This window comes from Papaver somniferum, chromosome 5 (assembly GCF_003573695.1).
Source record: "Papaver somniferum cultivar HN1 chromosome 5, ASM357369v1, whole genome shotgun sequence".
Lineage (NCBI taxonomy): Eukaryota > Viridiplantae > Streptophyta > Magnoliopsida > Ranunculales > Papaveraceae > Papaver > Papaver somniferum.
Window position 1 is genome coordinate 89,339,724 of NC_039362.1, and position 13,050 is coordinate 89,352,773.

The following is a 13,050-nucleotide window of genomic DNA, read 5'->3' on the forward strand; positions in this document are numbered from 1 at the left end:
GTTTCCTCCGTTACTATGTGTCCCCCAACTCGTGGAATTCAGGCATTCAGCATGTTAGTTCCAACTTCCAAGTGTTCAACCCAGTAGATATTACCTGTCCCAATGATAACCGTTGATTTTATCCATCTAGAAAACTTACAGCTGAGTAAATCTACAAAAATCGACCTAAACTTATCCAACTTCCCAAAATTAGCCAACAGCACTGAAAAAGGTTTAAATTAGTGATGTAAACAGTAAAATCCAGCAAAAAATTACAGTTAGATTTTACTCATCACCAGTAACTCCCTCAAATCCCACCCACCATCGCCATCACTTCCCAAAAAACAAAAAAAATTCCTGAAAAACGTCATGAAAAATCTAACTCCGTCCTCCGGGGTTAAATTCATGATGACATCATAAAAAAAAGCATTTACTTAAATATAAATAATGTTTTGTTTGAGTTCTCCTCCCCAAAATTGTTGTTCATCTCCATTCTGCAAGTTTATACATCTTCAAAACCCTAAAAAAACCTTGGTTAGAAGAAAAATGGTAGTTGGTTATTCAACATCATCATCTGTTTATGTACCACCACATAATAGATTAAGGTCAACTATATTAGTTCCATCAAATTCATCTGAAAGTATTTCTTCATCAACTAGGTCTCTTGATTTTGATTCCAGAGATAATCAAGGTTCAGTTTTATATGTGGCTCCTCTTAATAATAATAATAATCAACAACAACAACTATCTAATGATTTTTCAGAAGATGAGTCTGATTTTGATACTGATTATTCTTCTTCCAATTGTAAGGTTAGTAGTGATTTTTCTTTTTAAATTTTTTTTGGCAACTGTTAGTATCTGATTGTTCATGCAAAAGTTGTGGCATAAATTTTATGGCTGTGAAGTTCATATTTGTGGATAATGTTACAATCTATTGTTAGTTTTCGGCGTGTTTATGGTTTAGGGAATGGAGGCATTATGACAATTTTGTGATAATTCGTGGGGTGCATTTCGCGTTAGATAATGTATCAACTGGTAACCTTAAAGATAGAGATAATGAGAGAAATTATATTGATGATATATTTCCGGTATGTCGCTACCACCTCATTGTTGAGTTGTAATAGATGACGAAGAGATGAATTGATGATATACCTACTGCATTTCCAAGTTGTCATATTTTATGTGTGTATCTTAATGTTTCAAAATGTTGTAACTTCATGAGGAATAATAACATAGACGACCGGTGTTTTCTACACTAGTTTAGTGTGTTTCACAATTTCTTATTACCTTCACTGAGGTAATTATTCTTTTTGCATTTTGCCAGTTAAATAGCACTGTGTTAATTAGTTCCATGACTTGTACTGTAGTGCTTTTTGACACGGAATAAGTTGTTCATAGCAGTAAAAACATCTGGAGCACTATCTGCATTGAAACTATTTTTGAGTTCTGGTGCGGGACTAATGAAAAGAATCGTTGGGCGTTCGATTCTGATTTACTGAGTTCTAGTGTTGGTTAAGGTCATTATTCCAGGTGGTTCAAGTTGTGATAAGGATTGGTGTGGAATTGTGCAATATTTTTGATCTGATCATTGACTTTGGATGTTGTAGAGAGATCACATGCTTTGCTTTTTGTTGGCAGTGCTTTCTGTGCTGCATTTAATAAATACGTCCAAAGGCAATTTTGTTAATTCTTGGATTCTGACCAAGTTTTGTGAATCCTTGTACTAATTATGCAAACTGTCGTCGTATATGGGAGACATTCTGTTATAACTAGTTGTGAAACTCATGTTCATGTATGCAATTATGGCTCCCAGGGTGCTTCCACGTTTGATGGTATTGATGAGTGGAAACGGAAGTTGAACATGCTCATTCGCAGCAATGATGAACAAGAGACAGTGTCAAGAGATAAAAAGGACAGACATGAGTTTGAGCAACTTTCAGCACTGGCAACAAGAATGGGTTTGTATAGGTACATCTGAATATTTTACCAAAATATTGTATTTTGTTTCTTTCTCATTGGAATGATTGAATTATCTTATAACTTTCAGACTAAAAAGATATTGTTAAACTTTGCCAGTCGTCAATATGCAAGAGCAGTTGTTGTTAGTAAGGTGCCGCTGCCTAACTACAGATTCGATCTAGATGACAAGCGTCCACAGAGAGAGGTAATTTCCATGATTTTCACTCATATCATGAAACTGCGTTGTGTATGCTAAATATATAATGGCTATAAACTTACAACTGCGTGCCCTTATGAATTCTACAAAAACATTCCTTAGAGACTAACTTAATTGGGAACTTGAATCCTAAAGAAGCAAACAAAAAGAGAAAAATGTTGGCCGTCAGCTGGACAAATGAAAAATATATTTATAAATGTCCCTCTCATAGAGAATTAAAATTTCTCATAATTAGCGAAGTTGTTTCAGAATTTCTTATCGTACTATTGTCCTTTAAATGTACCTGTGTTTCTTCATCTGTCTCTGGATAACATGATATCCCTTACATTTTTATCATATATGATATATCTTAAAGATATGAGAAAGACATTACGTGTCTTTGATGTTCTTAAGAATTGACAGGTGGTCATACATTTTGGTTTGGAAAGAAGAGTGGATGTTCTGCTCAGGGAGCACTTTTCCCGGAAGCCTTGGAATATTGGAAGTATGCCAAAGGTATCCTTCTCCAGATCAAGCAGCTATGGCAGTATTGCCACTGACGACGGGCTTTTTGAGCAACAGGAGCTGCAGACATCGACAAGTGCTGTGATGGAGAAAATCATTAAACGGAGAAGCTTACATTTGCGCAGTCAGCAACAGGCTTGGCAGGTTTCATGTGCATTAAGTTATTTACCACTTTTGTTTTTTCTTGGAAAAGATTACCCTGTGCACTAGTATTCGCCGGTGCATGCTTTTCTTTCGCATTTTTATATGCCTTTCAGCCAAAGGATGTCCTGATCTGTTGGTTTTCATGGTCATGTACAGCTTGTGATCAAGTTAGATTTACGACTAATGTGTTGATCTGATTTAATTTAGATACTTATTCCTATTTAGAAGCTTTTAAGTGTAATCACGTCGCGATTACAAACAAAAAACACAAAATAACTGGTCAATAGCGTTAATTTGGTTCTGACACCAAGTCACTACTGATAGATGTACATATCCTGGTTCTACTAGGCATTGTCCAGCTGTTTTCTGTGTAAAAGTAGCAAGAGTACGGGGATTTTAGTTTGCAGCTACAGAAAGAGGACACATGCTGCGACCTGCTTATTGAATATCCTGTACCTCATTGTTGATGTCTCTCCAGTTCAAAAGCCAGTATTTCACCTTAGCCTTTTCATATTACTCTGAAACAGTCGATGAGAAACTCCTTGTGGCCATGCTCATTTACGTTAATAACTAAACCAAGTTAGATCATTCTGTTGACCTTTCTATCATATGGCATGTACTGTTTTGCTATTTTTGATTCTGAGAAGCAACTCGTTTTGGTGTAGGAATCAGAAGAAGGTCAAAAAATGCAAGCATTTCGTAAAAGTCTCCCAGCTTACGAAGAAAGGGATGCACTACTGACCACCATTTCACAAAATCAGGTGAAGGTTTTGTCCAGTTATTGTTTGGAACCTTCTGCATGTTTTTGTTGAACTAAAGCATGTCAGATTTCATGATCATACACCTGTATTTTAGAATTTACGACGACACTCAAATTTGATATAATTTTGTACCGCATTAGTTCACTATGCCCTAATCTGCTTTTCTCCAAAGCTGAAAAGCCTACCAGCAAAAAAAAAGTACTTCCCTTAAAAGCTACACGAGAAACATTCTAGGCTGCAGTTTCTCGTTGTTTGTCCTAATAGAGGACCTCATCCCTTAAGCTACAGCAATACGGAAAGTATGTTGTTACTTGCCTGTACTGTTTCCTAGCAAGATTTATGAAAATTTGCTATCATCCTTTACCTTACTGTGTATGTGTAGTTTAGTTATACAGTCGATGGGTCTCAACTCACAAGTTCTTTAACTGCAGTTAGAAATTTGGAGTACCTTAAGGTTTCGCTACGAGAACAAAAGTTCAACTATTCATGAAAAATCCGTGTCTTTTGTATGTTCTTTTTGGTATTTAGCGTTGCAGATGGCACCCCATCTCTAATTCTTGTTCTGCCACAGCTGGTACTTTATCCTGCTTAGCTTTGGGAATTTATCTTTTGTCTCAAAAACCTTATATATGGTTATGTGTTGGGGAATAAGATACACCCATCTAAGAGAAAACATATGTGATGGATTTCTAATCATGGTTTACAGTGCATTTGGTTCATCAGTTTTGTCTTTTTAATCTCTTAATTACTAGGAAGGATTTTATTACCTGTACTGATGGTTTTGCTCTTCTGATGAGTGATTTCAGGTTGTTGTTGTCTCAGGTGAAACTGGTTGTGGTAAGACCACGCAGATTCCTCAGTACATTTTAGAGTCTGAGATAGAATCTGGTCATGGGGCTTTATGTAATGTTATATGTACTCAACCTAGACGAATATCTGCTATGGCTGTCTCAGAAAGAGTTGCAGCAGAGAGAGGGGAGAAAATTGGTGAATCTGTAAGTTTCTCCACTGAGTAGCATTGGTACATGTCTGAATCTCGTCTTTGAAAAAGTCATCTGTAGTATCAAGTCATCTAATGTAATTCTTTACTTTTTTCTCGTAAAGGTTGGTTATAAGGTTCGACTGGAGGGTATCAAAAGCAGAGATACTCGGCTTCTTTTCTGCACCACAGGCATTTTGTTAAGAAGATTGCTGGTCGATAGGAATTTGAAAGGCGTAACTCATGTTATCGTCGATGAGATTCATGAGCGTGGGATGAATGAAGGTAAATCTTAAGATTCAGTTTTCTTTACACTCAAAAAGGTTAAATTCCTGGTGTCAACGTGTTTCTCATGAGAAAAATATGTCCAAACTGGGAACAAAATGATGTGAGATAAATTTTGCTAAATTTACCCTGAGATGAGAAAAGAAGATAAAGTGCGAACTACTATATATACCTTGAAAATCTTCAAAATCTGTCCTGACACCTTGAGATGTTAACTTCCTTGCCCAAAATTTTGATAGTGGAACTTACTAACATGCTTCTGAAATGAATTCTTACCGTGTTTTTTCTTTTATCCAGATTTCCTACTTATTGTCTTAAAAGACCTCCTTCCTCGTAGGCCAGAATTGAGGCTAATATTAATGAGTGCTACCTTGAATGCGGAGCTTTTCTCATCATACTTTGGTGGTGCTCCAATGTTACAAATACCTGTAAGTTATAAATTCTCGTGAGCAGGACCGTTCATATTTGTTGTCCAGGTTTTTTAGAAGCTTATTTCATTGACACCTTATTTATGGAGAGTGTCTAATTGGTAAGCATCTATGTTTCTTCTTCCTAAAGCATTCAGTTCTGTTTTGTTTGATGTCTTCATCTTCTTTCCCACACTGCAATTGTTGTGGGTTGTGCTTTTATGATGTCTGACTTCTCATACTCGTATATTTTCGCATTCTCATATCTTTCGGATGAATAGTATAATTCCTAGTAGTTATTGACTTATTGTAAAATGCTCTTCTGGAAGAAATGGATGTGCCGAGTTACTGTAACATCTTTATGGTTTTTTGAGTGGAAAAGATTGTTGGCATCAACATAATTTATGGCGTTTCGGTGTAACGATATTAACCTGTGGTCAATCTTCAGGGTTTTACATACCCAGTTCAAACTCATTTCTTGGAGGATGTTCTGGATATGACGGGTTATAAGTTAACTCCATATAATCAAGTTGATGATTATGGTCAAGATAAGACATGGAAAACACAAAAACAAGGTGTCAGAAAGAGGAAGAGCAGAATTGCTTTTGTTGTCGAGGTATGCTTGTCTTGGCAAATGGCAATGCTACTTGCTCCATATAAATTATATAATGTTTGCAAGCTAGTAGGTGTTTATCACATTAGATTATCCTAACTTTTAAAAATGAGCAGGATGCACTTGAGGCTGCCAACTTTAAGGAGTATACTCCACAGACTAGAGATTCATTGTCCTGCTGGAATCCGGATTTGATTGGTTTTAACCTCATAGAAAACATCTTGTGCCACATCTGTCAAAAGGAAAGACCTGGTGCTGTATTGGTTTTTATGACTGGGTGGGATGATATTAATGCTCTGAAAGATCAGCTTCAAGCTCATCCCCATTTGGGTGATCAAAGCAAAGTTTTAATACTTACATGTCATGGTTCAATGGCCAGCTCTGACCAGGTACCTTCAATGTTCACTAGCAATGGCATTTGAATTAATTTTTTATTTTTTTAATCGTTTGGAACCTTGATTTGGCACAATTACTTCTCTGACAACATAATGACCATGCCAATTTGGCTTATAGCAAAGCCAGAAATATAAATAAAAAAAGAAGCTCACCCCGGATCATCAATTGTTTCATGGATCATTTACCGCAGCACTGGGGTTATTATTAAAGTCGAAATGGCGTGCCTTACTATTTTTCTTTTCAGAATAGTTAGTAATTGTTACATTGTTCAGACATACTACACAAACCAGAATATTAGATGCATATCCCACCAGATATTGTAGCCTCTGGGTTATCTCTGCTAAACATGGCTACTTCATCAGCTTTATGCCACACTTGATTTGTTGTTAATTCTTGAATGTTTTCTTTGATTCTCATGTAGAGGTTGATATTTGATAAGCCTGATGGTGAGGTCCGGAAAATAGTCCTTGCTACTAACATGGCAGAGACTAGCATTACCATAAATGATGTGGTCTTTGTTGTTGATTGCGGGAAAGCAAAAGAGTCCTCCTATGACGCATTGAATAATACTCCTTGTTTGCTTCCGTCATGGATCTCAAAGGCCGCTGCTCTACAGGTAAGATTATCTACTAATCAAGCAGTAGATCTTTGATCGACGCTTGAGTTTTAATACATGTTTGTTAGTGACTGGGAGTTGTTGATTAGAATTTTGAACTTAAGAAATTGTATCCAAAATGTGCCATTTGCAATTTTGATGATTACTTGTTTGCTAGGAAATAACCTCGTAGCCTTTAGTTTAGAAAATGAAAGCTTTTATTGAAGAAATGCTGGTTCATTGTTTTGGTAAATATTTTGAGTTCGTTGTACATTCTGTGTTGATTCTGTAGCCAAAGACAAGGGAATTATGTCTACTGAATCACTGATTAAGGGCTTCTGTTGAAACTAATAAAATTATTAACTAGATTGTGATGGAAGAAAAAGGGTACGGAGAGCTTATCTTGTGTTGACTTCAAGTGATGCACTTCCAATCACCTTTAGGAAATCTTTTCACCTGAATATAGCTCCTGTTATGCATTATTTTAGTACTTTATAAATCGTTAAGAACATGCATTTAACATAAGACGGAAGCTTTGCTACTTAAAAAGTGTATGCTATGTTTCCATAAACATTTTGAAAACCCTATCATATTATAAAACAATATGCTGTATACAGTCTGGTACGATGTTTTTATAGCTAGCTATTATACAAGTTGTGGGCTCCCGTTGAGTCAGCGAGTGCCACAGCCAACCGATTACCTAATGACCACGTGCTCACTTAGTAATGCTCGATTACTGAGTGAGTGATCACCTTAGACACTTCACCCGGTGTTTTAGGGTCAGTATTGATGCATTGGTGTTCCAGTAGGTCTTTGCCCTAAGCCTCTCATTTCTATAACAACAAGGCAAATAATTTTTATTTGGTAGTAGATTTTGATGTGCAACTCGGTTTATTTTAGTGTTGAAGTCTCTCAAGTCATAATTTGGAATATTATTTCATTTGGGATTGTGCAACGAGTATCATGTTTTTCTCTTGGCATTTCTTTCGTCTTATGTTTTTGATTTGTTTTTGCAACTTTTCACTTCTGTCCTTCATATAGAGAAGAGGAAGAGCTGGTCGGGTTCAACCAGGCGAGTGCTACCGTCTCTATCCAAAATGTGTATATGATGCCTTTGCAGACTACCAACTTCCAGAACTTCTAAGGACACCATTGCAATCACTGTGCTTGCAAATCAAAAGTCTACAGCTTGGGAGCATTTCGGACTTCCTTTCTAGAGCTTTGCAATCACCAGAGTTATTATCTGTAAGACATTTCTATATGCTTTCTTTTTCTTACCTTGCATAATGTTTGAGCTTGCTGCGTGGCACAGTGGGGATCCGTTCACTTCTTTTTAGCATTCGAAGATGTTTTAGTTCTCTGTATATGAAAATATATCATATTTTTCATGCTTTCCGCTTCTATGAATAGTAACTGAATCACCTCGTTTTAGGTTCAAAATGCTGTTGAGTATTTGAAAATAATTGGAGCACTGGATGCGAAGGAAAATCTTACTATTCTAGGTAACTAACTATTTTCCGTGTCTATTTTTCACGACAAAATTTTATGGCCCTCAAGTTAATTAATCAAGTTGCGTGACTCACTTGACAGGACACCACTTGTCAATGCTTCCTGTGGAGCCTAAGCTAGGAAAGATGCTGATTTTGGGTGCTATGTTCCATTGCCTAGATCCAATAGTAACTATCGTTGCTGGTTTGAGTGTCAGAGATCCATTTCTTATGCCACTTGATAAGAAAGATGTAAGTAAATGTAGTTCTCATTTGAGTTATCTCGCTAGTCTGCTACTAGACAACCATATTACTTATTTCAATGCTGTTGATGAATAGGCTGTTTAATATTATGTGAATAAAGAGAAAACTACGAAAAAAAATGGAGAGAAAATTGATGTTGTAGATTTCTTACTAGTGGCAGTGCAGCATGCTAGGAAGCATGGCAGAATGCTGGTAATGTGTCTGAAGTCTCTGTTACATTTTTATGTAGCTCGCAGAATCTGCAAAATCCCAGTTTGCTGGCCGATATTATAGTGACCATCTTACAGTGGTGCGAGCCTATGAAGGCTGGAAAGAAGCTGAAAGGGAACAAGCTGGATATGAATACTGCTGGAATAATTTTCTTTCTGCTCAAACACTGAAAGCTATTGATTCCCTGCGAAAGCAGTTCCTTTCTTTGCTTATGGATACAGGCTTGTTTAGTAACGATCAAAATACCTGCAATGCGTGGAGCCATGATGAGCACTTAGTCAGAGCAGTTATCTGCGCAGGACTTCACCCTGGAATTTGCTCGGTTATGGTATTTTTCTCAATTTCAAATGATTCCTTCTGCATGATCTTTTGTTGTTACATTGAGTTATCATTGAGCTCTCACTGGAAATGCTCCTCCAAACTAAATTTTTTTGGAACACTATATCATATAGGCTCCTCTAATTTCGAATAAGGTTGTGATGCAACCTCTTCTTTACCTCTCGTTCGTTCTTCTTTCTTTGAATGTTTGATGTCTTTGTATGATTGATAATTGCTTCCTCTGATGATTTGTGGTACTCGTTGTGATACTAATGTAAGTGAATCTACAGAACAAGGAAAAATCAGTTTCATTGAAGACAATGGAGGATGGTCCTGTCCTTCTATATTCGGTGGGTTTGTTTTGCTGATCTTGTCTTTCCTGTTGTTACTGGTTAATTCTCTACTGTGCTTTTTAAATATTCATCTGCGCAATTTTATCATGGAGAACAAAATCTGGTCATATGCTTCTAATTCTGCTTGTTGCTGCTGTTTGCTGTCTTTTTAGAACTCTGTCAATGGTAAAGAATCAAGCATCCCCTATCCATGGTTAGTTTTCAATGAGAAGGTGAAAGTAAACACAGTTTTTCTGCGCGATTCAACGGGAATATCTGATTCCATACTTCTCCTGTTTGGTGGAAACATATCTAAAGGAGGGCTGGTGAGTTTCAGTAACACTTTATATTAAAAATCGGGGTAATATTTCTTAGAATTTACCTATATTCTTTGGTTTGGATTAAACTGAGACTATTTCATATCTCTGTAGGATGGGCACTTGAAAATGTTGGGAGGATATTTGGAGTTTTTCATGACACCTGCCTTAGCAGAAATATATCTTACCATAAAGAGAGAGTTTGATGAGCTAATTCAGACAAAAGTAAGTAGGATCTTTCATAGCTGTTGCTGTTGGTTATCTGGTTGATGATTCATAACTCTCATCATTATGGTAGTGTATAAAATGTTTGAACCATACATGATTAGGAAAACTTTTAGGAGGTTTGCTTCGTTAGTGATGCCCAAAACAGTTCACTGTTTAATAAACAAGTACATTTTATAAGAATACCACCGCTTCTGATTAGTTTCTTATTTCCGAAAAGAGTTTTGGTTGCGGCACAGAAATATGCAAAATGTGAATGGAAATTGGTTTTAGTCTGTTCTCCCTGAAACTGTAGTTTATTTCGGTTCAGACATGTAGTTTGTTCTTCAGAATGAACACACTACAGAAATATGTAGTGTGTTCTCCAGATCTTTACTAGTTCTGGAATTCGACCCAGTTTTTGGATTCTATTTTGGTTTTTCGGGCGTGAACCAAATGTGACATAAATATTTCATCATATGGCAGCATTTTTGCTCCTAGCTTTTAATGGAACCCTTATGCCCATCCACATTTGCGATAATTGCAAAGCATACAGTTCTATCCTGGTTTTGCTTCATTTGGTTGATTTTAATTTGTTTTACTGATTTTACATTTGCACTCACTGGGTGATTTTATCTTTCTGATTAGCTTCTGAATCCTAAGATGGATATCCATTGTTTTCAAGAGCTGCTATCAGCAGTGCGGTTGCTTGTATCAGAGGATCGATGTGAGGGTAGGTTTGTGTTAAACAGGCAAATCATAAGACCGTCAACAAATTTTTTAACATCCTCAACACCTCCACCACCAGCACCAGCACCAGGAGCGATTTCCAGAAATGGAAGTGGACCCGGGGGTGATAATTCCAAGAGCCAACTTCAAACATTGGTGACCAGAGCGGGTCATGAGGCTCCTCTTTACAAGACAAAACAAGTAAGAAACATTCAGTTTCAATCCACAGTAGAGTTCAATGGAATGGAATTTGTTGGACAGCCTTGCAATAACAAGAAGCTTGCAGAGAAAGATGCTGCAGCAGAGGCTTTGCAGTGGTTAATGGGTGGAAAGCAATCAAGACCTGAAGATATTGAACGCATGTCTGCACTGCTAAAACCAAGCAAGAACAAAAAGCAGCATAGATAAAACATGATATACCTCCTGAAGTGAAATTGTTGGGTCTCACTTGGAACTCCTTGTAGCCTAAATGTTGTTGACTTGTATATTGTGATAGGGAAACAACAGCCTCATTGGTCAAAAGGAAAATTTTGATGGGTTGGCATAGTGGATCTGTCAAATCCAGTCCTCGGGAGCTCTGCAGTACTTTAGCTGTATGAATAAGTGAAGTTCCAAAAGCAGAGGAATCCAGTGATGCTACACAACTTGAGAGGGAAACAGAATATGGTGACAGGGATGCTGGATCAGAGAACGGTAATATTCTTTTTTTAATGCAGAAGGGGATCACATTGATTCTAACTCCAATCGTGTTCATTTTTGGTTACCTGCATGCATATCTGGACAAGTCGGGTCAGAGTAATCCATTGATAAACTATCTTTTTGTAAATCCTCAAAACATCTTTGTGCTTTAGTTTAGATTTTTATGTAGGTCTTATCTATATTTGTTTATGTCAAATTGTCTTGGATTCAGGGAGATCTATGTTTTTCTTTGTTGATTAGTAGAAGATTTCTGACACACCAACATGTGATAATGCCCTAAGAAACAGGTAGGCAAAGGTAAGGAAAGACAGGATGGCACAAGCTTGTCGTTTCTTCTCCTTGTTTTTTTACTGTTGTGATTTCAGTGTACTGTATGAGAGATCTAATCCTTGTTAAACAATCAGTGTTGGATAGTCAAACAATGAGAGTCATTGGTTGTGTAGTAAGACAAATATGGATCCACACTGATTACATGTTTGTGTTCCCTTTTCTTACTGCAACTTTATCCTCATGGTTTGAATACTAGTTGATGCAGATCAACTTATACCTTATTGGTGTTCTATTTTTTATTGTTTGGAGTAGTGTCGGGGTATTGAGTGCCCGTTGCATCTATTTGGTCCCAGCTTTTTATTGAAAAACTCATCTGAGCGGGAAATACTGCGAAAGCAAATAGAAAAAGAAGGTTCATTAGAGAGCCTCTCAGCATTTAAAAATATATACAGATGTACATGTATAATGTATTCATCTCGCATAGTGTATTCGACTTATGCAGAAACTCTTTAGTCTTGGCTGTTGTTGTGTCAGTCATACGTCAAAATAAATTCATGTCTGATAAAAGCTTAGAACAGGGATTACATGAACTTTGAATCCATTAAACACGGCACATGAACTATGTTCACACACTGATTTCCTCACCTTGTCACACAGGTCATATGAAGCTTGCTTAAAGGTTTCTAGGAGTAAAATTCCAGCGTCCCAACTCTTATGTATTTATAGTTAGTTGTCCCTTTGGGAGTATGAATTATGTCCCTTTGGTATTTATAGGTTTAATCTGCCTAGTTTTCAGCAAGAGTCCCCAAGAGAAGTTCGCGGGGGTGCTTAATGTCCTAACTTAATGGGCACGCTGCTTGCTGCCCCTTTTGAATGTCTTCTATTAGATTCTTTCATTTGGCTGTTTACAACTTTCTATGGAAATTCTTGAAGTATGGTTTAATTACATTACCCTTTCATCAATTTATCTAATCATTGGACGGCTGTACGGTTTGTACCTGGACTATGCTCAGGTTCTTTTTTTTCCTACGTTTCTTATTCTTCAGAATTTAGACTTCACATTTGTGGTATCATAAACCAAAAATGAACAAGCCCAAGCAACTGTGGGTCTTTTTTTTTTTAGTGCAATGGAGTCTATATGATCTTTTTGAAACCTGAACCCAGTCTCAAAGCGTTTATATAGTGAATGAAACAGTCAACAAGGGTCACTTAAGACGCTAGAAATTTCACATTTTGGTTGCAACTTCCAATTTTGCAGAAATGGGCAGCTAAAAGCCTGATCATGCTTAAAGTTTGTCATGCAATCAAGCATTACTTTCAACTGCAAACTTGGATGTTGGATCTACAGTTCTCATGCAAGTCATGCTTTACTTGTGCCAGT

General features: G+C 37.0%; 1 protein-coding gene across 2 annotated transcripts; it reads left to right on the forward strand.

Moving 5' to 3' along the window:
* Positions 1-344: 344 nt before the first annotated feature.
* LOC113282169 (DExH-box ATP-dependent RNA helicase DExH3-like) lies at positions 345-11,950 on the forward strand. Of its 2 annotated transcripts, none has more exons than XM_026531121.1 (19): positions 345-789; positions 1,793-1,947; positions 2,056-2,143; positions 2,549-2,803; positions 3,469-3,564; positions 4,371-4,559; positions 4,669-4,828; positions 5,126-5,256; positions 5,684-5,851; positions 5,965-6,237; positions 6,666-6,860; positions 7,881-8,084; positions 8,272-8,341; positions 8,430-8,578; positions 8,820-9,128; positions 9,409-9,468; positions 9,624-9,776; positions 9,882-9,992; positions 10,620-11,950. In XM_026531121.1, the coding sequence occupies exons 4-19, from the start codon at positions 2,642-2,644 to the stop codon at positions 11,106-11,108; spliced, it is 2,919 nt and encodes a 972-aa protein (XP_026386906.1). In that variant the 5' UTR covers positions 345-789; positions 1,793-1,947; positions 2,056-2,143; positions 2,549-2,641; the 3' UTR covers positions 11,109-11,950. The 2 variants fall into 2 exon arrangements, with proteins under 2 accessions (XP_026386906.1, XP_026386905.1); XM_026531120.1 differs by having other exon boundaries at positions 2,558-2,803.
* The last annotated feature ends 1,100 nt before the right edge of the window (positions 11,951-13,050 follow it).